The 27,068-nt window shown below is 40.7% G+C and overlaps 1 protein-coding gene across 2 annotated transcripts in view; it reads right to left on the bottom strand.

Annotated features, from left to right (window-relative positions):
- Window positions 1–8,666: 8,666 nt before the first annotated feature.
- The window catches only part of LOC129423849 (cation channel sperm-associated protein 3), a 60,337-nt gene continuing 41,935 nt past the window's right edge, over window positions 8,667–27,068 (bottom strand). For both annotated transcript variants that reach the window (XM_055180340.2, XM_055180339.2), the window contains 2 exons: window positions 9,120–9,265; window positions 8,667–8,864 (listed from right to left, as the gene is read on the bottom strand). In XM_055180340.2, the coding sequence (XP_055036315.2) occupies window positions 8,741–8,864; window positions 9,120–9,265 (270 nt within the window). In that variant the 3' untranslated portion in view covers window positions 8,667–8,740. The remainder of the gene's footprint in view (window positions 8,865–9,119; window positions 9,266–27,068) is intronic.

The raw sequence follows: 27,068 nt of genomic DNA on the forward strand, positions 1-27,068 counted from the left end.
GCCACGATCAGCTCAGAACTTCTATACAATGTGAAACACATCTATTGTTTTATTTTGAACAATGTCGGTAAAGGTTTAATGCGTAGCGGCTATATACTGAATGTCTATAAATCCTTCAAACCACTGGTATCATAGTCTAGTAATTTGTATTAAAATGTACCCCCACTAAGTTTGAGCTATGAAAATAACTTTCACTTGGAGCCAATGAATTTCAGACAAAGGTCCTTGTAAAGTCATTTCAGAGAATTGTTTGTAAACACAGTAAAATTTTTTAAAGTGTTTTGCTGAAACACATTACAAAGACTGTGAACAACAATCCCTGGTGAAAAGTATGAAGTCACCCCTCTCAGATGATGTTCGTTCAAATGTTTAATTGTGTTGAAAAAAAAACAAGCACTTATATGACACAAAATAATGTTCACTCAACAATCCAAACTTCTGGCTGTACTTTTTAAAAAACCAAAGAAAGATAACTATAGTCAATTACAACTGTTTTTACAGATCAAACAGAGGAAAAAAATATGGAATCAAACAAATCTGAGGAAAATTAAATGGAATCACCAAATAAAAACACTACTAGTACTTTGTTGCAGCTTGAATTCTCTGAGGAATGGATTGAACTAATGACAAACAATATACTTCATCAATCTGTCTCCAGCTTTGTCTTATTGCAGTTGCCAGATAAGCTTTGCAGGTTGGAGCCTTTTCGTGGACCATTTTCAATTGGATTGAGGTCCAGACTATTGGCAGGCCATGCCATTGACATTATATATCTTTCCTGTAGGAATGTTTTCACAGATTTTGCCCATTATCATCCTGAAAAATGATGCTACCATCACCAAACATCCTTTCAATTGATGGAATAAGAAAAGTGTCCAAAATCTCAACATAAACTTGTGCATCTATAGAAGATGTAATGACTGTCATCTCTCCCATATCTTTACCTGACATACAACCCCATATCATTAATGATTGTGGAAATTTGCATGTTTTCTTCAGGCATTTTTCTTTATAAATTTCATTGGAACGGCACCGAACAAAAGTTCCAGCATCATCACCCCGCCCAATGCAGATTCGTGATTCATCACTGAATATAACTCTCATCCAGTCATCCACAGTCCAAGATTGTCTTTCTTTAACCCACTGAAACCTTGTTTAGATGTTAATGATGGTTTTCATTTGGCTTCTCTGTATGTAAATCCCATGTCTTTTAGGCGATTTCTTACAGTCCGGTCACAGACATTGACTCCACTTTCTGCCCATTTGTTCTTCATTTGTTTTGTTGTACATTTTCTGTTTTCAAGGCATATTGCTTTAAGTTTTCTGTCTTGGTGCTTTGAAGTCTTTCTGGTCTACCAGTACGCTTTCCTTTTACAACCTTTCCATTTGATGTGTACTTGGTCCAGATTTTGGACACAGCTGACTGGGAACAAACAACATCTTTTGCAACATTCTGTGAAGATTTACCTTCTTCGAGAAGTTTGAGTGTAACATTATGTTTCTTTATTGAATAAGGACAAAACAAAGCAGGTAAACCATCAGCTCCTTTCGAAACTGAAGTCACACAGTGACTCTACAAGATGGAAAGCACAGAATCAAAGCATATTATACAACCAAAGGATAAATACACATTCAAAGGTCTGTATATAACACACCCTGCATGTCTGCACACTGAAATAAATGCAGGACAAATCCATACACATTAACTGAACAGACAATTTCAGACAACTGAAAACAAGACAATTAATGGATGCAGTAGCCTCCTTGCAAGCTTGTATTACAAACAGTATACAGCACAAACATCAAAAGAAGCCAAATCAATAAAAAAACAAAATTGAAAGCACACATACTAACTAAAATAATTCAACACATATTGGTCCCTCAGCAGCCGACTACTGTCGTCATCCGGATTGTCCCAGTCCATGGCTGGCGGCACTCTGGATGCCCTCTCCTTCCTCAGGCAGGCCACATTGTGGAGGACAGCAGCCACAGTAATGTCACATGCCCTCACAGGGCTGACCCTTAATTTATGAAGGCAGTGAGAGCGTGCCTTCAGGAGGCCAAAGGTCATTTCAACTCTGGCCCAGGTCCTGGCATGGGCATAGTTGTAGGCCTGCTGTGCTTCCTGAGGGTCTGTGAAAGGTGTCAGGAAAAAAGGCTGGCAGTCTCCCAGCAACACACTACAGTATTCACCTGTCAACACAAAATCTCATCATTACTACCTCATAAACAGAGTGATATTCTTGACACAGACATTATGTAAAAAGTGGTTATTAATAGGGGTTGTGTGGCTTACCTTGTGATAGGCGCTGATAGATTTCAGAGGTCTGAAAGATTCTGGAGTCATGGACTGAGCCAGGTCATTTTGCCAGTGTTCAATGGAAAAAATCAAAAAGTTATGTTCACCTGAACATTAATGCTGTGAAAAGATTTCATATTTACAAAATCTGCCTCATGGGCACCTGAGGGGGCTTTTATCCATGTGTGTGCAGTCCAGTCCACCAATGACACTGGGTCCTGTAAAAGAAATGAGATTTTGTGATGGATCCAAATGATGACTCCTCACCTTTGTAGACTGAATAGTACTTTCACAAGTTTGTCATGATACCTTATACCTTCTGGAATCCAGAGAGAGTACAGTATGCCTTTGATGGAGTACTCACTGGATCAGCATCGTCTGGTGCTCGTGCTGGTGGCTTTAACACAGTGCTGCCAGACACTGCAAGGCAATAGGCAAGCCAAAGTCAGACAGTCCAAATAGATTATAGAATGTGATTGTGTCCCATGTAGAGATGAAAGAACACACCTTGTATGAAGCAGGTGGCATCTTGGGAGGGACCTATGCTTGTCTCTTTTCCCCCAAGGATCCCCTCCAACAGGCCTGCCTTTATTTAGCTCCAAAGCTGGCCTCTGCTGGGGGGAGGTCAGCTTTTGGTGACCCACCACCCGTGCCTTGTCTCTGGGTATTCTTTTTCACTGCTCATCATCGGCGGTCACTCGAATCGAGTATGACTGTCCTCTCTTTTGGGTCTACTTGTGGTTCTTCAGATGGCTATAAAGGCCAATGCGGGATCTGCATACTTTGGTGCAGTGTGGGCAGGGGTAGGTAGTGAGTTTTGATGGTGGTTGAGCCTTTTCTTCTTTCTCCTTGCGAAGCTGTCGCTTTGTCTCTGCGGCACGACGAAGTTCTATTTCATGATGTGCTGCACCATCCTGCAAGGAATTTTTCCAGGTGCTTCTATCTAGTGCAATGTTTTCCCAGTTGCTCGATGTAATGTTGAATTTCTTCAGAATGGCCTTGATGTTGTCCTTAAAACGTTTCTTCGGCCCCCCTGTTGCTCGACTACCTTCCTTTAGCTGAGAGTACAAAATTTGTTTAGGAAGACGTGTATTGGGCATGCGAATGACATGGCCTGTCCATCGTAATTGGTACTGCATTATTGTGGTGGTGATGCTGGTCATGTTTGCTTCTTCCAGGATGCTGATGTTGATGCGCCTGTCCTCCCAACTGATCCTCAGAATCTTTCGCAGGGATCGTTGATGGTATTGTTCCATGGCTCTCAGGTGCCTGCTGTATGTGGTCCACAACTCTGCTCCATACAGCAGGGTGGGAAGGACAACAGCTCTGTAGACCAGGAGTTTTGTTTGGACAGATAGGTCTCGGTCTTCGAAGACTCTTTTCCTGAGCCTGGCATAGGCTCCACTGGCACAACTCAGCAGGTCGTTAACCTCAGAGTCTATGTCAGCTGTTGTGGAAAGAAAGCTGTCGAGGTAAGGGAAGTGGTCCTTGTTTCAAGTGTGGTGTTATTCACTTTTATGGTTGGCTGGGTTGCTGACTGGTTGGGTGGAGGTTGATATAGGACCTGGGTCTTCTTGATGTTTAGTTTTAGGCCCAGGGCTCTGTACGCCTTGGCAAAAGCATTCAGAATGCCCTGAAGGTCTTCTGCGGAGTGTGCAGCAATGACGTTATCATCCGCGTACTGAAGCTCTGTAACGGTGGTGTGTATGATTTTACTCTTGGCCTTGAACCTATTAAGGTTAAAGAGTCTGCCGTCAGTTCTATACACGATTGGAATCCCCTGTGGCAGCTCCTCACCCATGAGGTGGAGTATGGCGGCAATAAAGATGGCAAACAGGGTGGGTGCAATAACACATCCCTGTTTAACTCCTGTTTCCACTGTGAAGGGCTCAGACTCAGAGCCACCATTGCTGAGTACTGTGACTGACATGCCATCATGTAGGAGTCTCAGTATTCTGATGTACTTGTCATGACAACCATACCTTGATAGTATACTCCACAGAGCGTGGCGGTCTACCATATCAAAGCCTTTGTCAGGTCTATAAAGGCCATGTACAGGGGCTGCCTTTGTTCACGGCATTTTTCCTGTAGTTGCCGCGCTGTGAAAATCATGTCTGCTGTACCTCTGGATGGACGGAAGCCAGATTGTGATTCTGGGAGTATTTCCTCTGACAGTGGTAGTAGTCGGTTTGCAAGAACACGAGCAAGGACTTTACCTGTCGTTGACAGGAGTGAGATACCCCTGTAATTTCCGCATTCAGCCTTGTCACCCTTCTTGAATATAGTCACTATTAGAGCATTCCTGAGCTCTGAGGGAAGTTCTTCTTTTTCCCAGACTTTGAGTAGTAGGGCATGAATGTGATACAAGAGTTCTAGTCCACCCTCCTTTAAGATCTCAGCTGGGATACCATCTGGACCAGCAGCCTTGTTGTTCTTAAGGCTCCTGATGGCATTTTGAACCTCTGTTATAGTTGGAGGGTCCCCCATGTCTTCTCTAATAGGTCTTTGGGGGATGTGTTTGATAATGTCAACTTCAGTTGAGCTGACCCCGTTTAGGAGTTCTTGGAAATGCTCCTTCCATCGGGCGTTAATGGACTCGTTGTCCTTCAGTAACTTCTGACCTTCCTTTGTACGCAGGGGGTTTAGGCCATGGCAGCTTGGACCATAGATGGCCTTGGTAGCACTGAAAAAACCTCTGGTGTCACCAGAGTCTGCCATTCTCTGGATTTCGATAGCTCTTTCAGTCCACCAAGAGTTTTTTAGCTCCCTTATCCGACTCTGGACATCTGCCTTGGCTCTGGAGTGAGTCAACCTTTTGGCCTTGCAAGTTACATCATTTTGCCAGGCACAGAAGGCTTTCCTTTTCTTGGAGATGAGTTGTTTGATCTCTGTGTCATTCTCATCAAACCAGTCCTGGTGTTTTCTGGACTTGTACCCAAGAATGGTTTTGCAAGTGGCAAGGATGGTAGATTTTAGCAGACTCCAGTGCCCATCCATGTCATCAGGGTATTTCTGTTGAAGGCTTTCCCCAAGAGAGGCCTGAAGTTGCTGCTGGGTGGCGGTTTCATCAAGGCTGTCAAGGTTCAGTCGTGGTCGGATCTGCTTTTTTTGCATTCTCCTCTTCCTCTTAAGTCTAATTAACATTTTAGAGCGGATAAGGCGATGGTCTGTCCAGCAGTTATCACTGTTGACCATGGCCCTTGTGATATTAACGTCACGGCGGTCCCTGATTCGTACAATGACATAGTCAATGAGATGCCACTGTTTGGAGCGGGGGTGTCTCCAAGAGGCCTTAAGTTTGTTTTTCTGGCGAAAGAGAGTATTAGTGATGATAAGACTATGCTTCGCACACATGCTGAGAAGCATAACTCCATTAGAATTGATGTTCCCGATGCCTTCCTTTCCTATAGTGTCCTTCCAGAGGTGTTGATCCCTGCCAACCCTGGCATTGAAGTCTCCAAGTAGTATAATCTTATCTTCCTTGGGGATTCTCGACAGCGTCTTGTCTAAGCAGGAGTAGAAGGCCTCTTTTACATCCTCCTCAGAGTCTAAAGTAGGGGCATAGGCACTCACAACTGTTGCTATCTGGTTGTTGTCAAGCACCAGACGGATGGTCATGAGACGCTCACTGATCCCCACAGGGAGTTCAAGGAGGTGGTTGATGAGCTGATTCCTAATGGCAATTCCAACACCATGGATCCTGGGCTCGTCAACAGTTTTTCCTTTCCAGAAGAAAGTGTAGCCACCCTTCTCTTCTTTCAGTTGTCCTTCATCTGCCAGTCGGGTTTCGGAAAGGGCAACTAGGTCAATTTGGCATCTTCTCAGTTCTCTAGCAATGATTGCGGTTCTTCTCTCTGGTCTATCACTGCTTGCACTATCCATCAGTGTGCGCACATTCCAAGTTCCAAAGTTCATTGTTTTATGTTTCTGACCGCAAATGGTGATCCCTCTGGATGCGGTAATCCAGTCAGGAGATTTGAGGCAGGCTATTTTTAGGGCACCTTTTCTAGCCCCTTCCCCATGTGGGGTGAGCAGAGTGGATCCTAAAAAGGGCTGCTCAGTCGTGGGTGCAGCTGCCGGAGGGCTCTTTTTGCCTCATTCCAAGAGCCCAGCGACTGAATCAAGCACGCACCGCCTAATGTGCCAGTTTGTGACTAAGGGCTTCCAGATCTCACAATCCTGCCCCCGTCGCCACATTCTGTTCGCCATAGGACTTAAACCGGATGTTAGGGTGGTTTCCCATGGAGGACGCCTGTGCGTGATTTTGTTTAACGTGGGGAGACTGTTGCACAAACAGCCACCACACGATCCTTGACAGAGGAAGGGTCAGAATCCAGTGGCATGGAATCCAAGACGACTGGGGACCCTTTTCTGCTGCAGCCTTCATCCGCCTTCCCAGCCGTTGTGACGCTCCCATAAGGCCAGCTGTCATCCTCCGCCTGCTCCACCGTTGAGGTCTTGGTTGGATGGATTGCTCTTTGTCAGGGGCCTCCCCCTTGACCTTACCGCCATGGGTGACCCTACCAGGAGCATAACTCCAGACGGCGTTGCTCTTGGGATCATGGGACCACACAAGCCTCTCTACCACGACAAGGTGGCAATCCCCAGAGAATTTTCACTGCTAAAACAGTACAGACAATGTGTAAGCAGGCACCTTCTGGGTACAGTCTATGCTTGTGCATTATTAAGTATTAGTCAGGGCCCTTACCATTCTGCAGAATGTTCTTGTATTTGACCTGCTGCCATGTCCGTTTTGGCCCGGTCATCACACACACACCACACACAAAAAAAGAGAGACTTTCTTTATCACACAAGAACATTCAATGGAGTCACACTGCAAAAAATGACTTACTTTGTATTTTTGCTCGTTTTCAGTAAAAATATCAAAAAATTCTTAAATTAAGATGCATTTTCTTGATGAGCAAAATGACCTAGGAAAATAAGCAAAAAAAATCAGCCAATGGAATTTTTTTTTAATTAAGTGTTTATGAAAAAGTATATTTCAAGAAAACTTTTAATACATCTTAATTTAAGAATTTTTTTGAAGACAAAAACATGAAGAAAGTCATTTTTTTGCAGTGCAATGAGCAAGTGACCTTGGGTTCTTTGAAAGGCGCTTTATAAATTAAATGGATTATTATTAATATTTATTCAATTCAATTCAAAAGCGCTTTTCACAATTGTTTTTATTGTTTCAAAGCAGCTTTACATTAATAAAAGCAGAAAAAAGAAAAAAAAAAAAACGGTGGACAACATAAGAAGCCGAGTACATAATGAGGGTAGTAATAATGTAAGGCTTTCATAATAATTTATTGAAGCCATATCCAGTGTGATGGAGTTACTTTACACAATTTCACTCATATTTGCAGTCCATTTCAATAAAAAAAATTAACTGTTTCATAAACAGAGTACAATTGTGTTTTTGGAGATGTGAATTAAATATTTTAATTGTAATAGTGATGTTTCAGCGGAGTGGTGAGTGTGTAATTGTGCACTACTTATGCATTCAGGTGGTCTGCAATGCTTTCCGACGCCTTTTCTCTTTGTTTTATCACTGTGGCGGTGTTGCCATTCTTCTTAATTATTTCTTTTACCTCCTCGTATGGTTTTGTGCCTATTTGAGTGAGCCGTGAGCGTGCACTTTACAGGATTGGTTTATCCTGGCTTGATGAATCCAGGTCTGCGCATCCTGGCTTGGTCTTTGTGCAAACAATTAAGATTGGACACACCTATTTTGGCTTCATTGAGCTCAGCTCAGTCATTTATCCTGGATGTCTTAATTGTAATTACTCAGTACTCAGTATCGGCCGATACCATGAGCCCAGGTATTGGAATCGGTATCAATAAGAGAAAAAGAGTAATGGAACATCTCTAGTTACAATTAACCTGTGTTAGCTTGTGCCCCGCTCACCCCTACGTGTTATAGGGAATCTCTATGGCTAATTTAAAAGACATCTATACTTGGCTGATATGTAAATTGAGTCTTCTGGGGTATCTTATGCCTGGAATTAGTCAAGGAGGTTGTATGATTGATAACCTTTGGTTCATCACTTCCTATTCTGAAAGTTTGCTAATCATATACTTTATACATATAGTTTTATGCAAATCCAAAAAAAAAAACAGCATTATGGGAACCATGGATATAGTTTATGTAGCAGAAGTTGTGCAATGTTTGTTTAATGCTGGATTTCATTGAAATGGGGCGTTCCCAGTGATAAAATAACCGAGTCATCTGATCTTTCTTTTATTAATCTGATAAAACTAAATACTCTTTGGAGATATGAAGGATACAATACTACTATTCAAGATTAACATGAGATTAGCAGAAATATTGTGTGTTATGTGACCTTTAAACTGCACATTGTAATTTCTGTGAGTTAATTCTATATATTATTAAAAGATTTGTCAGTAATATAGTTATTTTGGGAAAAATAAAAACAATTAAATTGCAGGCTGATTTAAGATCCTAAATTTTCTGCTTGCGCTCCTGCTTCGTTCCTCATTGAGCTTCCACTTTAGCAGCTCCTTAAGTAGTTGTATCATATCACTGTAGAGCTGATGTAGCCTATAACCAAGTTTAGAAAAAAGATAACTGTAATATTGTAATACTGTTACAAGAAACACAAAGCTTGTATGGCAAAGGTAGATAATATGGATACTTCACAAAATCAAGCTGGCATTTATTGAAAATCACAGTGAAAAAGATGTAGGGTAAATTAATGAAAAAAATAAGTTAAAACTTTAATATGGTTTAAAGGGAGTGATTAAGCAAGCTCTTTTGATATGGAAGTAATGAAGATGGCCTGAATGAGTTACTTACTCTATAATGGTTTCATGGTGTGTTTGCACTGTCAGATGTGCTCTGATGAAAGATGCACTACTGCATTGGCTTTCCGTCACTGTAGTTTTATCATGACTCAGAGTCTGTTCAATCTGCTTCATAGCTCTTTCCAAGTCTCCGTCCCTCTGTATTACAAGGAGTATTCATATTGTTAACACTTACAGAACATTTGTTGGCGTGTCGAGTGAACCTATGTGCATCACTTGTTTTGTCATAAATCCCTGCCTGCTGACGCTTCTAAATGGTTTATGATAAAAAAGACGCTTGCGTTTTCCAGATACTGGCATAATCTCATCAGAGTTTATTGTTAAAGGAGTGACTTGCATGTATTTTGTGAACGTTAGCATCTCTTTTATCATAAACTGTTTTGACGCGTGTGCAGCAGGCACTTATTTTGACAAAACATGTGATGCAAATTGCTCACATGACACTCCAAACACACTCCGCCACTGAATGAACTACAAGAGCAATACATGCAATGCATAGTAACAAGCAACTTCACATAAACGTTTCTCATTAATTACAAAGAGGAAATGAGGTAAATGTTATCATACATTTAATATTTATTATTATTTATGATTACAATATTTATTAATTTAGCAGATGCTTTTATCCAAAGCTGGGCCTTGCATCCTTGAATAATCCTTACATACACTGTAAAAAAACACAGAAATAAAATGTGTGGCCTAAAATTGAATAAAATGGAGGAAGAACAAAAGGCAGAATTCAGTCTGTGCACATCATATATTAGCTGCAAAAATGTCTGTTTGTCATGCACGTGAAACGGGTTAGATCCAATTGCTGGTTTTATTAAAGAATATCCACATACAACAACAACAACAACAAAGATAGTCAATAATACAGGCGTAGGTCAGGGCAGGCAGCAAACAATCATAAACACGATAAACAGGCACAGGTCAAAACAAGACGGGATACAGAACAGACAGTGATAGGAAAGATATGCTCAGAAATGCAGACAACGCTAGCAAGACTTCGCAATGAGTGTAATTTAAATAGTCCAGATAATTACAAACAGGTGTAGTGATGAACTGGCTAGTGCAAGGGATGATGAGTAATAGAGTCCAAAGGGTGATGTGTGGGAGAAGCCTCTGCAGGCCAGCAGAGGGAGCCATGCTGGCTCTCATTACACTCTTATGGCTTTTACTTATGCAATATCAGGCCTGAAGCCTAGTTTATGGTCGCCGCGTCCGCAAGAGCGCGTTGGTGCGCGCGGCAAAAATGACGTCAACGCGGAGTGGGCGGTCGCGCGCGTTGGGTGCGCGAGACCCCATTTCGCGTGGCGCTGTGCACGGCATTTTTTGTTCCGAGCGCTCCGCATCCGAAAATGACCGAACTCGAGGCGATTCTGTCCGAGCAGGCAAGCCTGTGACGTATCTCTTTGATAAATCCAAGCAAAAATATAGCTGCAAGCAGCGATACCGGGGTCAAGCCAAACATGGCAAAAATAATTCATACGTGATGACTGTCATGATTTAAGATCTAAGTTTGCATTAGTTTTAGGAAAAAATAGCAATTTTTTGTATCTTGTGACCACTAGGAGGCACTGTGCCGAAACAAGAGATGGTGCCTCAGGCCATGACTGTGATGACACATACCAAATTTAGTGTAAATACGATAAAGCGATACGGAGATATAGCCTAAAATGACTTGACCACTAGGGGGCACTGACCAAAACAATAGATGGTGACTCAGGTCATGATTGTGATGACACCCACCAAATTTGGTGTAAATGCGATAAAGAGATGCAGAGATATAGCTTCAAATCTCTTGACCACTAGGGGGCGCCGAAAAGTTTACAAGTCCTCCCGGAACATGTTGCTGATGAACCATACCAAGTTTCATAACAATACGCAATTGCGTTTCTGAAATACTTGAACTTAAAGAAAAAATTCAAAATGGCCGACACACAAAATGGCCGACCAAAAACCATTTGGTATCGTTTGACTCGGCATGCCTCACGAAATCTAACAAGACCAGTCTCATAATTTTACATTCAAGTTTGCAGTAGTTATAAGCAAAATTAGAAATGTTTAATATCTCATGACCAGTAGGGGGCAGTGTGACGAAATGGTGCATGCACCCTCAGGTCATCACTGTTATGACATATACCAAGTCTCATATTAATACGCAAAAGTTTCGCGAAGATACAGGCTCAAACACATTTTGGCGTGCTCGCCCTCGCATTCTTTGATGCGTTATACGACAACGGATAGGTCTACCGAAAAGCTTTTGATAACTTTTTGTCTAGAGTGTCTCTAGAAGATGCATACCAAAAATCAAGCCAATCAGACGAGCGCTCCAGGAGGAGTTCGAAAAAGTAGGTGTTCAATATAATTCAAAATGGCCGACAGGAAGTAGGTTTGACTCAGATATATTTGGTACAGTTGGACTCAGCATGAGCCAAGGAATCAATAGAGTGAAGTCTTATGTCATAGTGGCAATTTAATCAAATGATATAAAGATTTTAAACAATTTATTTACATATCCTGACCACTAGGTGGCGCTGTCCTAAAGATTTATAGGTGAGCTCAGAACATGTCACTGATGAACCATGCCAAATTTCGCAGCGACACGCCACTCCGTTTGTGAAATACTGAACTCAATGAGAAAATTCAAAATGGCCGACACCCAAAATGGCCGACCGAAAACCGTTTGGTATCGTTTGACTCGGCATGCCTCAAGGAATCTTACAAGACCACCTTCATGATTTTAGACTCAAGTTTGAAGTAGTTATAAGCGAAAATAAGCATTTTTCGAATCTCGTGACCACTAGGTGGCGCTGTGACGAAACGTTGCAGGCACCCTCAGGTCATGACTGTAATGACATATACCAAGTTTCGTGTCGATACAATAAAGTTTTGCGAAGATACGGCCACACGTCCGTTTTGGCGGGCTCGCCGCCATATATGTTGTGAATTTATACGAGAACGCATTGGTCTATCAAAAAGCTTTTGATAACTTTTTGTCTGGGGTGTCTCTAGATGCTACATACCAAAGGACATGCAAAACGGACGGACGGTCTAGGAGGAGTTCGAAAAAGTAGGTTTTACGGAAAATTCAAAATGGCGGAAAGATGTGCATGACACAAATGACATCAACATGTGCAACTGAATCATCATGAGCCAAGGATTCAGAGGAAATAAGAATTTATTTTCTAGGACTCACGGGTCACAAGTTGTGAGCATGAACATAAGTGGATTTTTGGACTGTTGGTGGCGCTAGAGGGTTTGAGTCAGACACACCAATGTTGCTATAGTAACTTCTGTGACTGTCCTCTACATGTGTGCCAAATTTCATAACTTTCCTATGTACGGTTCTATGGGCTGCCATTGACTTTTGGGTGGAAGAACGAGGAACAAGAATAACAATAAATATAGCTGCAAGCAGCGATACCGGGGTCAAGCCAAACATGGCAAAAAATGAATCATACGTGATGACTGTCATGATCTAAGATCTAAGTTTGCATTAGTTTTATGAAAAAAATAGTAATTTTCTTGTATCTTGAGACCACTAGGTGGCGCTTTGCCGAAACAATAGATGGTGCCTCAGGTCATGACTGTGATGACACATACCAAATTTAGTGTAAATACAATAAAGCAATACGGAGATATAGCCTTAAATGACTTGACCACTAGGGGGCACTGACCAAACAATAAATTGTGACTCAGGTCTTGATTGTGATGACACCCACCAAATTTGGTGTAAATACGATGAAGAGATGCAGAGATATAGCCTCAAATCTTTTTGACCACTAGGGGGCACCAAAAAGTTTACAAGCCCTCTCAGAACATGTTGTTGATGAACCATACCAAGTTTCATAACAATACGCAATTGCGTTTCTGAAATACTTGAACTTAAAGAAAAAATTCAAAATGGCCGACACACAAAATGGCCGACCAAAAATTATTTGGTATCGTTTGACTCGGCATGCCTCAAGAAATCTAACAAGACCAGTCTCATAATTTTACATTCAAGTTTGCAGTAGTTATAAGCAAAAATAGACATTTTTTATATCTCCTGACCAGTAGGGGGCAGTGTGACGAAATGTTGCATGCACCCTCAGGTCATCACTGTTATGACATATACCAAGTCTCATATTAATACGCAAAAGTTTTGCGAAGATACAGGCTCAAACACATTTTGGTGTGCTCGCCCTCGCATTCTTTGATGCGTTATACGACAACGGATAGGTCTACCGAAAAGCTTTTGATAACTTTTTGTCTGGAGTGTCTCTAGATGATGCATACCAAAAATCAAGCCAATCACACGAGCGCTCTAGGAGGAGTTCGAAAAAGTAGGTGTTCAATATAATTCAAAATGGCCGACAGGAAGTAGGTTTGACTCAGACATATTTGGTACAGTCGGACTCAGCATGAGCCAAGGAATCAATAGAGTGAAGTGTTATGTCATAGTGGCAATTTAATCAAATGATATAAAGATTTTAAACAATTTATTTACATATCCTGACCACTAGGTGGCGCTGTCCTAAAGATTTATAGGTGCGCTCAGAACATGTCACTGATGAACCATGCCAAATTTCGTAGCGATACGCCATTCTGTTTGTGAAATACTGAACTTAATGAGAAAATTCAAAATGGCCGACACCCAAAATGGCCGACCGAAAACCGTTTGGTATTGTTTGACTCGGCATGCCTCAAGGAATCTAACAAGACCAACTTCATGATTTTAGACTCAAGTTTAAAGTAGTTATAAGCGAAAATAAGCATTTTTCGAATCTCGTGACCACTAGGTGGCGCTGTGACAAAACGTTGCAGGCACCCTCAGGTCATGACTGTTATGACATATACCAAGTTTTGTGTCGATACACCAAAGTGTTGCGAAGATACAGCCACACGTCCGTTTTGGCGTGCTCGCCGCCATATATGTTGTCAATTTATATGAGAACGCATTGGTCTATCAAAAAGCTTTTGATAACTTTTTGTCAGAGGTGTCTCTAGATGCTATATACCAAAGGACATGCAAATCGGACAAACGCTCTAGGAGGAGTTCGAAAAAGTAGGTTTTACGGAAAATTCAAAATGGCGGAAAGATGTGCATGACACACATGACATCAATGTGTGCAATTGAATCAACATGAGCAAAGGATTCAGAGGAAACAAGAATTTAGTTTCTAGGACTCACGGGTCAGAAGTTATGAGCATGAACATAAGTGGATTTTTGGACTGTTGGTGGCGCTAGAGGGTTTGAGTCAGACACACCAATGTTGCTATAGTAACTTCTAAGACCGTCCTCTACATGTGTGCCAAATTTCGTAACTTTCCTATGTACGGTTCTATGGGCTGCCATTGACTTCAATGGCGGAAGAACAAGAAGAAGAATAATATATAAATATAGCTGCAAGCAGCAATGCCGGGGTCAAGCCGAAAAGGGCACAAAAGGATGTAAAATTGAGATTGGATAAGCAGATTGAAGAACCTAGGTAAATCTAATAATTTTAGATGAAAAAACAAAAAAGTTATCAACAAAATTAATCTAAGTTCTTGTCTACTGCAATCGTCCTTCTGTTATTGACAATCATGGAACATTAGAACACTGAAGGACATGTGAGTGGTGTTTGCAGTGGTCACATCATGTTACAACAAGTTTAATTAGTCAAAAGAGACCATCCCCATGTCTCTACGATGTTCTGATGCAGAGATATAGCTTTTGCAAAAAACGGTTGATAAGGTATTCTCAATGGTTGCTAGGGAGTAAATTGGCAACCACCAGTGATTATAGTCAAAGCCATGAAAGGAATAATCCATGATGACTCATGGTTTTAGATGTGTTGTTGCAGTAGTTTTAGGCAAAAATACCATATTCCATCTCAAAACCAGTAGGTGGCGCAATGAAAAAATTGTGCATGCAACATCAGGTCATGATTGTGTTACATCTAGCTAGTTTTATGACTATACACTTTAGTTTAGTTAAGAAACAGTTGTATGACCATAGGGCTGGCTTGTTATCAAAGGTTTTGTTCAATTATAAGGCCATCTAGTGGTGCAAGCATACAATTTTTTTTGTGTGGCCTCAGAATGTGCTCATGCATCATCGTATCAAATCTGGTGAAAAAATCTCTTTTCGTTACAAAGTTACAACCATTTATGTGTAAAAAACACAAAATTTGAAGGTAATTTTTCGTTTTTTGCAATTTTCGGCCATTTCTGATGAAAATTTTAATATAACGCCAATAGAACTTTTTGTTCAGAAGGTAAGGTTAGTTTCTTCCTATGGTGTTTTCGAGTCGATCGGAAAAACGTTCGCGGAGATATTTACGCGTGTTTCTTAAGTGCTATTTTGCTGCGCAGGGTTAACCGTAAGGCGAATTCGGGTATGTTTGGTATCGTTGGACTCGGCAACTATTTAGAACTCAAAGGAAACAAGTCCTGTGAAAATATGTCAATCGGAGCCAAAGTTATAGGCATGTAAAACATAAGTCTGACCACTAGGTGGCGCTGTGACGAAACTCTGCATGCACCCTTAGTTCCTGACTGGCATCACAAATACAAAGTATCGTGTCAATAGGCTTAAGTTTGGCGAAGATACAGCCTCAAATCCGTTTTTTTGAGCTCTACGTAAAATTTGTTGACGCGCTATACGACAACGGATTGGTTTATCAAAATTCTTTTAATAACTTTTTGCCTTGAGTGTCTCTAGATGGTGCATACCGATTTTCAAGGCAATCCGGCAAAAGCTCTAGGACGAGTTCGCAAAAGTAGGTTTTATGAATATTTAAAAATGGCGGGAAAATTATCATGACGGAAAATGACGTCATAGGGTCCAATCGAATCGTCTTGAGCCAAGGAATCAGAGGAAACAAGAATTTAATTTCTAGGACGTACGGGTCAGAAATTATAGGCAAAAACATAAGTGCAATTTTGGACTGTTGGTGGCGCTAGTGGGTTAGATATAGAGACTCCAAATTTGCTGTGGGGACACATTGGACTGTCCTCTATCAGTGTGCCAAATTTCATAACTTTCCTACGTACGGTTCTATGGGCTGCCATAGACCGCAATGGCGGAAGAAGAATAACTAATAATAATAATAATAAAATTAAGAAAACTAACAAATACAATAGGGTTCTACGCCCCTTCGGGGCTTGACCCCTAAATATAGCTGCAAGCAGCGATACCGGGGTCAAGCCAAACATGGCAAAAAATGATTCATACGTGATGACTGTCATGATTTAAGATCTAAGTTTGCATTAGTTTTATGAAAAAAATAGCAATTTTTTGTATCTTGAGACCACTAGGTGGCGCTGTGCCGAAACAATAGATGGTGCCTCAGGTCATGACTGTGATGACACATACCAAATTTAGTGTAAATACAATAAAGCGATACGGAGATATAGCCTTAAATGACTTGACCACTAGGGGGCACTGACCAAAAAATAAATTGTGACTCAGGTCTTGATTGTGATGACACCCACCAAATTTGGTGTAAATACGATAAAGAGATGAAGAGATATAGCTTCAAATCTCTTGACCACTAGGGGGCGCCGAAAAGTTTACAAGTCCTCCCAGAACATGTTGCTGATGAACCATACCAAGTTTCATAACAATACGCAATTGCGTTTCTGAAATACTTGAATTTAAAGAAAAAATTCAAAATGGCCGACACACAAAATGGCCGACCAAAAACCATTTGGTATCGTTTGACTCGGCATGCCTCACGAAATCTAACAAAACTAGTCTCATAATTTTACATTCAGGTTTGCAGTAGTTATAAGCAAAAATAGACATATTTTATATCTCGTGACCAGTAGGGGGCAGTGTGACGAAATGGTGCATGCACCCTCAGGTCATCACTGTTATGACATATACCAAGTCTCATATTAATACGCAAAAGTTTTGCGAAGATACAGGCTCAAACACATTTTGGCGTGCTCGCCCTCACATTCTTTGATGCGTTATACGACAACGAATAGGTCTACCGAAAGCTTTTGATAACTTTTTGTCTAGAGTGTCTCTAGATGATGCATACCAAAAATCAAGCCAATCACACGAGCGCTCTAGGAGGAGTTCGAAAAAGTAGGTGTTCAATATAATTCAAAATGGCCGACAGGAAGTACGTTTGACTCAGACATATTTGGTACAGTCGGACTCGGCATGAGCCAAGGAATCAATAGAGTGAAGTCTTATGTCAGTGTGGCAATTTAATCAAATGATATAAAGATTTTAAACAATTTATTTACATATCCTGACCACTAGGTGGCGCCGTCCTAAAGATTTATAGGTGCGCTCAGAACATGTCACCCATGAACCATGCCAAATTTCGTAACCATACGCCATTCGGTTTGTGAAATACTGAACTTAATGAGAAAATTCAAAATGGCCGACACCCAAAATGGCCGACCGAAAACCGTTTGGTATCGTTTGACTCGGCATGCCTCAAGGAATCTAACAAGACCACCTTCATGATTTTAGACTCAAGTTTGAAGTAGTTATAAGCGAAAATATGCATTTTTCGAATCTCGTGACCACTAGGTGGCGCTGTGACGAAACGTTGCAGGCACCCTCAGGTCATGACTGTAATGACATATACCAAGTTTCGTGTCGATACAATAAAGTTTTGCGAAGATATGGCCTCACGTCCGTTTTGGCGTGCTCGCCGCCATATATGTTGTCAATTTATACGAGAACGCATTGGTCTATCAAAAAGCTTTTGATAACTTTTTGTCTGGGGTGTCTCTAGATGCTATATACCAAAGGACATGCAAATCGGACGGACGGTCTAGGAGGAGTTCGAAAAAGTAGGTTTTACGGAAAAATCAAAATGGCGGAAAGATTTGCATGACACAAATGACATCAACGTATGCAATTGAATCATCATGAGCCAAGGATTCAGAAGAAACAGGAATTTAGTTTCTAGGACTCACGGGTCAGAAGTTATGAGCATGAACATAAGTGGATTTTTGGACTGTTGGTGGCGCTAGAGGGTTTGAGTCAGACACACCAATGTTGCTATAGTAACTTCTAAGACCGTCCTCTACATGTGTGCCAAATTTCATAACTTTCCTATGTACGGTTCTATGGGCTGCCATTGACTTTAATGGCGGAAGAACAAGAAGAAGAATAATATATAATAATAATAATAATAAGAAAACTAACAATAACAATAGGGTTCTACGCCCCTTCGGGGCTTGACCCCTAATAAGAAAACTAACAATAACAATAGGGTTCTACGCCCCTTCGGGGCTTGACCCCTAAATATAGCTGCAAGCAGCGATACCGGGGTCAAGCCAAACATGGCAAAAAATGATTCATACGTGATGACTGTCATGATTTAAGATCTAAGTTTGCATTAGTTTTATGAATTTTTTCGTATCTTGAGACCACTAGGTGGCGCTGTGCCGAAACAATAGATGGTGCCTCAGGTCATGACTGTGATGACACCCACCAAATTTGGTGTAAATACAATAAAGAGATGCAGAGATATAGCCTTAAATGACTTGACCACTAGGGGGCACTGACCAAAAAATAAATTGTGACTCAGGTCTTGATTGTGATGACACCCACCAAATTTGGTGTAAATACGATAAAGAGATGCAGAGATATAGCTTCAAATCTCTTGACCACTAGGGGGCACCGGAAAGTTTACAAGTCCTCCTAGAACATGTTGCTGATGAACCATACCAAGTTTCATAACAATACGCAATTGCGTTTCTGAAATACTTGAACTTAAAGAAAAATTCAAAATGGCCGACACACAAAATGGCCGACCAAAAACCATTTGGTATCGTTTGACTCACTATGCCTCACGAAATCTAACAAGACCTGTCTCATAATTTTACATTCAAGTTTGCAGTAGTTATAAGCAAAAATAGACATTTTTATATCTCGTGACCAGTAGGGGGCAGTGTGACGAAATGGTGCATGCACCCTCAGGTCATCACTGTTATGACATATACCAAGTCTCATATTAATACGCAAAAGTTTTGCGAAGATACAGGCTCAAACACATTTTGGCGTGCTCGCCCTCGCATTCTTTGATGCGTTATACGACAACGGATAGGTCTACCGAAAATCTTTTGATAACTTTTTGTCTAGAGTGTCTCTACATGATGCATACCAAAAATCAAGCCAATCACACGAGCGCTCTAGGAGGAGTTCGAAAAAGTAGGTGTTCAATATAATTCAAAATGGCCGACAGGAAGTAGGTTTGACTCAGACATATTTGGTACAGTCGGACTCAGCATGAGCCAAGGAATCAATAGACTGAAGTTGTATGTCATAGTGGCAATTTAATCAAATGATATAAAGATTTTAAACAATTTATTTACATATCCTGACCACTAGGTGGCGCCGTCCTAAAGATTTATAGGTGCGGTCAGAACATGTCACTGATGAACCATGCCAAATTTCGTAGCGATACGCCATTCTGTTTGTGAAATACTAAACTTAATGAGAAAATTCAAAATGGCCGACACCCAAAATGGCCGACCGAAAACCGTTTGGTATCGTTTGACTCGGCATGCCTCAAGGAATCTAACAAGACCACCTTCATGATTTTAGACTCAAGTTTGAAGTAGTTATAAGCGAAAATAGGCATTTTTCGAATCTCGTGACCACTAGGTGGCGCTGTGACGAAACGTTGCAGGCACCCTCAGGTCATGACTGTTATGACATATACCAAGTTTCGTGTCGATACAATAAAGTTTTGCGAAGATACGGCCTCACGTCCGTTTTGGCGTGCTCGCCGCCATATATGTTGTCAATTTATACGAGAACGCATTGGTCTATCAAAAAGCTTTTGATAACTTTTTGTCTGTGGTGTCTCTAGATGCTACATACCAAAGGACATGCAAATCGGACGGACGGTCTAGGAGGAGTTCGAAAAAGTAGGTTTTACGGAAAATTCAAAATGGCGGAAAGATGTGCATGACACAAATGACATCAACATGTGCAATTGAATCATCATGAGCCAAGGATTCAGAGGAAACAAGAATTTATTTTCTAGGACTCACGGGTCAGAAGTTGTGAGCATGAACATAAGTGGATTTTTGGACTGTTGGTGGCGCTAGAGGGTTTGAGTCAGACACACCAATGTTGCTATAGTAACTTCTGAGACTGTCCTCTACATGTGTGCCAAATTTCATAACTTTCCTACGTACGGTTCTATGGGCTGCCATTGACTTCAATGGCGGAAGAGGAAACATAATAATAATAATAATAATAATAATAATAAGAAAACTAACAATAACAATAGGGTTCTACGCCCCTTCGGGGCTTGACCCCTAATAATAATAAATATAGCTGCAAGCAGCGATACCGGGGTCAAGCCAAACATGGCAAAAAATGATTCATACGTGATGACTGTCATGATTTAAGATCTAAGTTTGCATTAGTTTTATGAAAAAAAGCAATTTTTTGTATCTTGAGACCACTAGGTGGCACTGTGCTGAAAGAATAGATGGTGCCTCAGGTCATGACTGTGATGACACATACCAAATTTAGTGTAAATACAATAAAGCGATACGGAGATATAGCCTTAAATGACTTGACCACTAGGGGGCACTGACCAAAAAATAAATTGTGACTCAGGTCTTGATTGTGATGACACCCACCAAATTTGGTGTAAATACAATAAAGAGATGCAGAGATATAGCCTTAAATGACTTGACCACTAGGGGGCACTGACCAAAAAATAAATTGTGACTCAGGTCTTGATTGTGATGACACCCACCAAATTTGGTGTAAATACGATAAAGAGATGCAGAGATATAGCTTCAAATCTCTTGACCACTAGGGGGCACCGGAAAGTTTACAAGTCCTCCCAGAACATGTTGCTGATGAACCATACCAAGTTTCATAACAATACGCAATTGCGTTTCTGAAATACTTGAACTTAAAGAAAAATTCAAAATGGCCGACACACAAAATGGCCGACCAAAAACCATTTGGTATCGTTTGACTCGCCATGCCTCACGAAATCTAACAAGACCAGTCTCATAATTTTACATTCAAGTTTGCAGTAGTTATAAGCAAAAATAGACATTTTTTATATCTCGTGACCAGTAGGGGGCAGTGTGACGAAATGGTGCATGCACCCTCAGGTCATCACTGTTATGACATAGCCCAAGTCTCATATTAATACGCAAAAGTTTTGCGAAGATACAGGCTCAAACACATTTTGGCGTGCTCGCCCTCGCATTCTTTGATACGTTATACGACAACGGATAGGTCTACCGAAAATCTTTTGATAACTTTTTGTCTAGAGTGTCTCTAGATGATGCATACCAAAAATCAAGCCAATCACACAAGCGCTCTAGGAGGAGTTCGAAAAAGTGGGTGTTCAATATAATTCAAAATGGCCGATAGGAAGTAGGTTTGACTCAGACATATTTGGTACAGTCGGACTCAGCATGAGCCAAGGAATCAATAGAGTGAAGTCTTATGTCATAGTGGCAATTTAATCAAATGATATAAAGATTTTAAAAAATGTATTTACATATCCTGACCACTAGGTGGCGCTGTCCTAAAGATTTATAGGTGCGCTCAGAACATGTCACTGATGAACCATGCCAAATTTCGTAGCGATACGTTATTCTGTTTGTGAAATACTGAACTTAAGGAGAAAATTCAAAATGGCCGACACACAAAATGGCCGACCGAAAACCGTTTGAAATCGTTTGACTCGGCATGCCTCAAGGAATCTAACAAGACCACCTTTGTGATTTTAGGCCAAAGTTTGAAGTAGTTATAAGCGAAAATAGGCATTTTTCGAATCTCGTGACCACTAGGTGGCGCTGTGACGAAACGTTGCAGGCACCCTCAGGTCATGACTGTAATGACATATACCAAGTTTCGTGTCGATACAATAAAGTTTTGCGAAGATAAGGCCTCACGTCCGTTTTGGCGTGCTCGCCGCTATATATGTTGTCAATTTATACGAGAACGCATTGGTCTATCAAAAAGCTTTTGATAACTTTTTGTCGTGGGTGTCTCTAGATGCTACATACCAAAGGACATGCAAATCGGACAAACGGTCTAGGAGGAGTTCGAAAAAGTAGGTTTTACAAAAAATTCAAAATGGCGGAAAGATTTGCATGACACCAATGACATCAATGTGTGCATTTGAATCATCATGAGCCAAGGATTCAGATGAAACAAGAATTTAGTTTCTAGGACTCATGGGTCAGAAGTTATGAGCATGAACATAAGTGGATTTTTGGACTGTTGGTGGCGCTAGAGGGTTTGAGTCAGACACACCAAAGTTGCTATAGTAACTTCTGAGACTGTCCTCTACATGTGTGCCAAATTTCATAACTTTCCTATGTACGGTTCTATGGGCTGCCATTGACTTCAATGGCGGAAGAGGAAACATAATAATAATAATAAATATAGCTGCAAGCAGCGATACCGGGGTCAAGCCAAACATGGCAAAAAATGATTCATACGTGATGACTGTCATGATTTAAGATCTAACTCTGCATTAGTTTTATGAAAAAATAGCAATTTTTTCGTATCTTGAGACCACTAGGTGGCGCTTTGCCGAAACAATAGATGGTGCCTCAGGTCATGACTGTGATGACACATACCAAATTTAGTGTAAATACAATAAAGCGATACGAAGATATAGCCTTAAATGACTTGACCACTAGGGGGCACTGACCAAAAAATAAATTGTGACTCAGGTCTTGATTGTGATGACACCCACCAAATTTGGTGTAAATACGATAAAGAGATGCAGAGATATAGCTTCAAATCTCTTGACCACTAGGGGGCACCGAAAAGTTTACAAGTCCTCCTAGAACATGTTGCTGATGAACCATACCAAGTTTCATAACAATACGCAATTGCGTTTCTGAAATACTTCAATTTAAAGAAAAAATTCAAAATGGCCGACACACAAAATGGCCGACCAAAAACCATTTGGTATCGTTTGACTCGGCATGCCTCACGAAATCTAACAAGACCAGTCTCATAATTTTACATTCAAGTTTGCAGTAGTTATAAGCAAAAATAGACATATTTTATATCTCGTGACCAGTAGGGGGCAGTGTGACGAAATGGTGCATGCACCCTCAGGTCATCACTGTTATGACATATACCAAGTCTCATATTAATACACAAAAGTTTTGCGAAGATACAGGCTCAAACACATTTTGGCGTGCTCGCCCTCGCATTCTTTGATGCGTTATACGACAACGGATAGGTCTACCGAAAAGCTTTTGATAACTTTTTGTCTAGAGTGTCTCTAGATGATGCCTACCAAAATTCAAGCCAATCAAACAATCGCTCTAGGAGGAGTTCGAAAAAGTAGGTGTTCAATATAATTCAAAATGGCCGACAGGAAGTAGGTTTGACTCAGACATATTTGGTACAGTCAGACTCAGCATGAGCCAAGGAATCAATAGAGTGAAGTCTTATGTCATAGTGGCAATTTAATCAAATGAAATAAAGATTTTAAACAATTTATTTACATATCCTGACCACTAGGTGGCGCCGTCCTAAAGATTTATAGGTGGGCTCAGAACATGTCACTGATGAACCATGCCAAATTTCGTAGCGATACGCCATTCTGTTTGTGAAATACTGAACTTAATGAGAAAATTCAAAATGGCCGACACCCAAAATGGCCGACCGAAAACCGTTTGGTATCGTTTGACTCGGCATGCCTCAAGGAATCTAACAAGACCACCTTCATGATTTTAGACTCAAGTTTGAAGTAGTTATAAGCGAAAATAGGCATTTTTCGAATCTCGTGACCACTAGGTGGCGCTGTGACGAAACGTTGCAGGCACCCTCAGGTCATGACTGTAATGACATATACCAAGTTTCGTGTCGATACAATAAAGTTTTGCGAAGATACAGCCTCACGTCCATTTTGGCGTGCTCGCCGCCATATATGTTGTCAATTTATATGAGAACGCATTGGTCTATCAAAAAGCTTTTGATAACTTTTTGTCTGGGGTGTCTCTAGATGCTACATACCGAAGGACATGCAAATTGGACAAACAGTCTAGGAGGAGTTCGAAAAAGTAGGTTTTACGGAAAATTCAAAATGGCGGAAAGATGTGCATGACACAAATGACATCAATTTGTGCAATTGAATCATCATGAGCCAAGGATTCAGAGGAAACAAGAATTTAGTTTCTAGGACTCACGGGTCAGAAGTTGTGAGCATGAACATAAGTGGATTTTTGGACTGTTGGTGGCGCTAGAGGGTTTGAGTCAGACACACCAATGTTGCTATAGTAACTTCTGAGACTGTCCTCTACATGTGTGCCAAATTTCATAACTTTCCTATGTACGGTTCTATGGGCTGCCATTGACTTCAATGGCGGAAGAGGAAACATAATAATAATAATAATAATAATAATAATAATAAGAAAACTAACAATAACAATAGGGTTCTACGCCCCTTCGGGGCTTGACCCCTAATAATAATAATAATAATAATAAGAAAACTAACAATAACAATAGGGTTCTACGCCCCTTCGGGGCTTGACCCCTAATAATAATAATAATAAATATAGCTGCAAGCAGCGATACCGGGGTCAAGCCAAACATGGCAAAAAATGATTCATACGTGATGACTGTCATGATTTAAGATCTAAGTTTGCATTAGTTTTATGAAAAAAAACAATTTTTTTGTATCTTGAGACCACTAGGTGGCACTGTGCCGAAAGAATAGATGGTGCCTCAGGTCATGACTGTGATGACACATACCAAATTTAGTGTAAATACAATAAAGCGATACGGAGATATAGCCTTAAATGACTTGACCACTAGGGGGCACTGACCAAATAATAAATTGTGACTCAGGTCTTGATTGTGATGACACCCACCAAATTTGGTGTAAATACGATAAAGAGATGCAGAGATATAGCTTCAAATCTCTTGACCACTAGGGGGCACCGAAAAGTTTACAAGTCCTCCCAGAACATGTTGCTGATGAACCATACCAAGTTTTATAACAATACGCAATTGCGTTTCTGAAATATTTGAACTTAAAAAGAAAAATTGAAAATGGCCGACACACAAAATGGCCGACCAAAAACCATTTGGTATCGTTTGACTCGGCATGCCTCACGAAATCTAAGAAGACCAGTCTCATAATTTTACATTCAAATTTGCAGTAGTTATAAGCAAAAATAGAAATTTTTTATATCTCGTGACCAGTAGGGGGCAGTGTGACGAAATGGTGCATGCACCCTCAGGTCATCACTGTTATGACATATACCAAGTCTCATATTAATACGCAAAAGTTTTGCGAAGATACAGGCTCAAACACATTTTGGCGTGCTCGCCCTCGCATTCTTTGATGCGTTATACGACAACGGATAGGTCTACCAACAATCTTTTGATAACTTTTTGTCTAGAGTGTCTCTAGATGATGCATACCAAAAATCAAGCCAATCACACGAGCGCTCTAGGAGGAGTTTGAAAAAGTAGGTGTTCAATATAATTCAAAATGGCCGACAGGAAGTAGTTTTGACTCAGACATATTTGGTACAGTCGGACTCAGCATGAGCCAAGGAATCAATAGAGTGAAGTCTTATGTCATAGTGGCAATTTAATCAAATGATATAAAGATTTAAAAAAATGTTTTACATATCCTGACCACTAGGTGGCGCCGTCCTAATGATTTATTGGTTGCGCTTAGAACATGTCACTGATGAACCATGCCAAATTTCGTAGCAATACGCCATTCTGTTTGTGAAATACTGAACTTAATGAGAAAATTCAAAATGGCCGACACCCAAAATGGCCGACCGAAAACCGTTTGGTATCGTTTGACTCGGCATGCCTCAAGGAATCTAACAAGACCACCTTCAAGATTTTAGACTCAAGTTTGAAGTAGTTATAAGCAAAAATAGGCATTTTTCGAATCTCGTGACCACTAGGTGGCGCTGTGACGAAACGTTGCAGGCACCCTCAGGTCATGACTGTAATGACATATACCAAGTTTCGTGTCGATACAATAAAGTTTTGCGAAGATAAGGCCTCACGTCAGTTTTGGCGTGCTCGCCGCCATATATGTTGTTAATTTATACAAGAACGCATTGATCTATCAAAAAGCTTTTGATAACTTTTTGTCTTGGGTGTCTCTAGATGCTACATACCAAAGGACATGCAAATTGGACAAACGGTCTAGGAGGAGTTCGAAAAAGTAGGTTTTACGAAAAATTCAAAATGGCGGAAAGATGTGCATGACACAAGTGACATCAATGTGTGCATTTGAATCATCACGAGCCAAGGATTCAGAGGAAACAAGAATTTAGTTTCTAGGAATCACGGGTCAGAATTTATGAGCATGAACATAAGTGGATTTTTGGACTGTTGGTGGCGCTAGAGGGTTTGAGTCAGACACACCAATGTTGCTATAGTAACTTCTAAGACCGTCCTCTACATGTGTGCCAAATTTCATAACTTTCCTATGTACGGTTCTATGGGCTGCCATTGACTTCAATGGCGGAAGAACAAGAAGAAGAATAATATATAATAAATATAGCTGCAAGCAGCAATTACCGGGGTCAAGCCAAAAAGGGCACAGAAGAAAGTAAAGTTGAGTTCGGATGAGCAGTTTAAAGAACCTAGGAACATCTTTTGATTTCAGACAAAACAATATAACAGTTATCAGCAAAAGAGCTGTGTTCTCATTTAGTGAAATCTCCCCCTCTCTTCTCAACTAGCATTGATAACTAGAACACTGAAGGAAATGTGAGTGGTGCTTGCAGTGGTAATACTCAACTTACAAAATGTTACAGTGGTGTTAATGAGTCAAAAGAGCCCATCCCCATGTCTCTACGATAATCTGATGCAGAGATATAGCTCTTGCAAAAACGGTTGATAAGGTATTCTCATTGGTTGCTAGAGAGTAAATTGACATCCACCAGTGATTATAATCCAAGCCATGAAATGAATAATTCATGATGACTTATGGTTTTAGATGTGTTG

This window comes from Misgurnus anguillicaudatus, chromosome 9, assembly GCF_027580225.2.
Source record: "Misgurnus anguillicaudatus chromosome 9, ASM2758022v2, whole genome shotgun sequence".
In the NCBI taxonomy this organism is placed as follows: domain Eukaryota; kingdom Metazoa; phylum Chordata; class Actinopteri; order Cypriniformes; family Cobitidae; genus Misgurnus; species Misgurnus anguillicaudatus.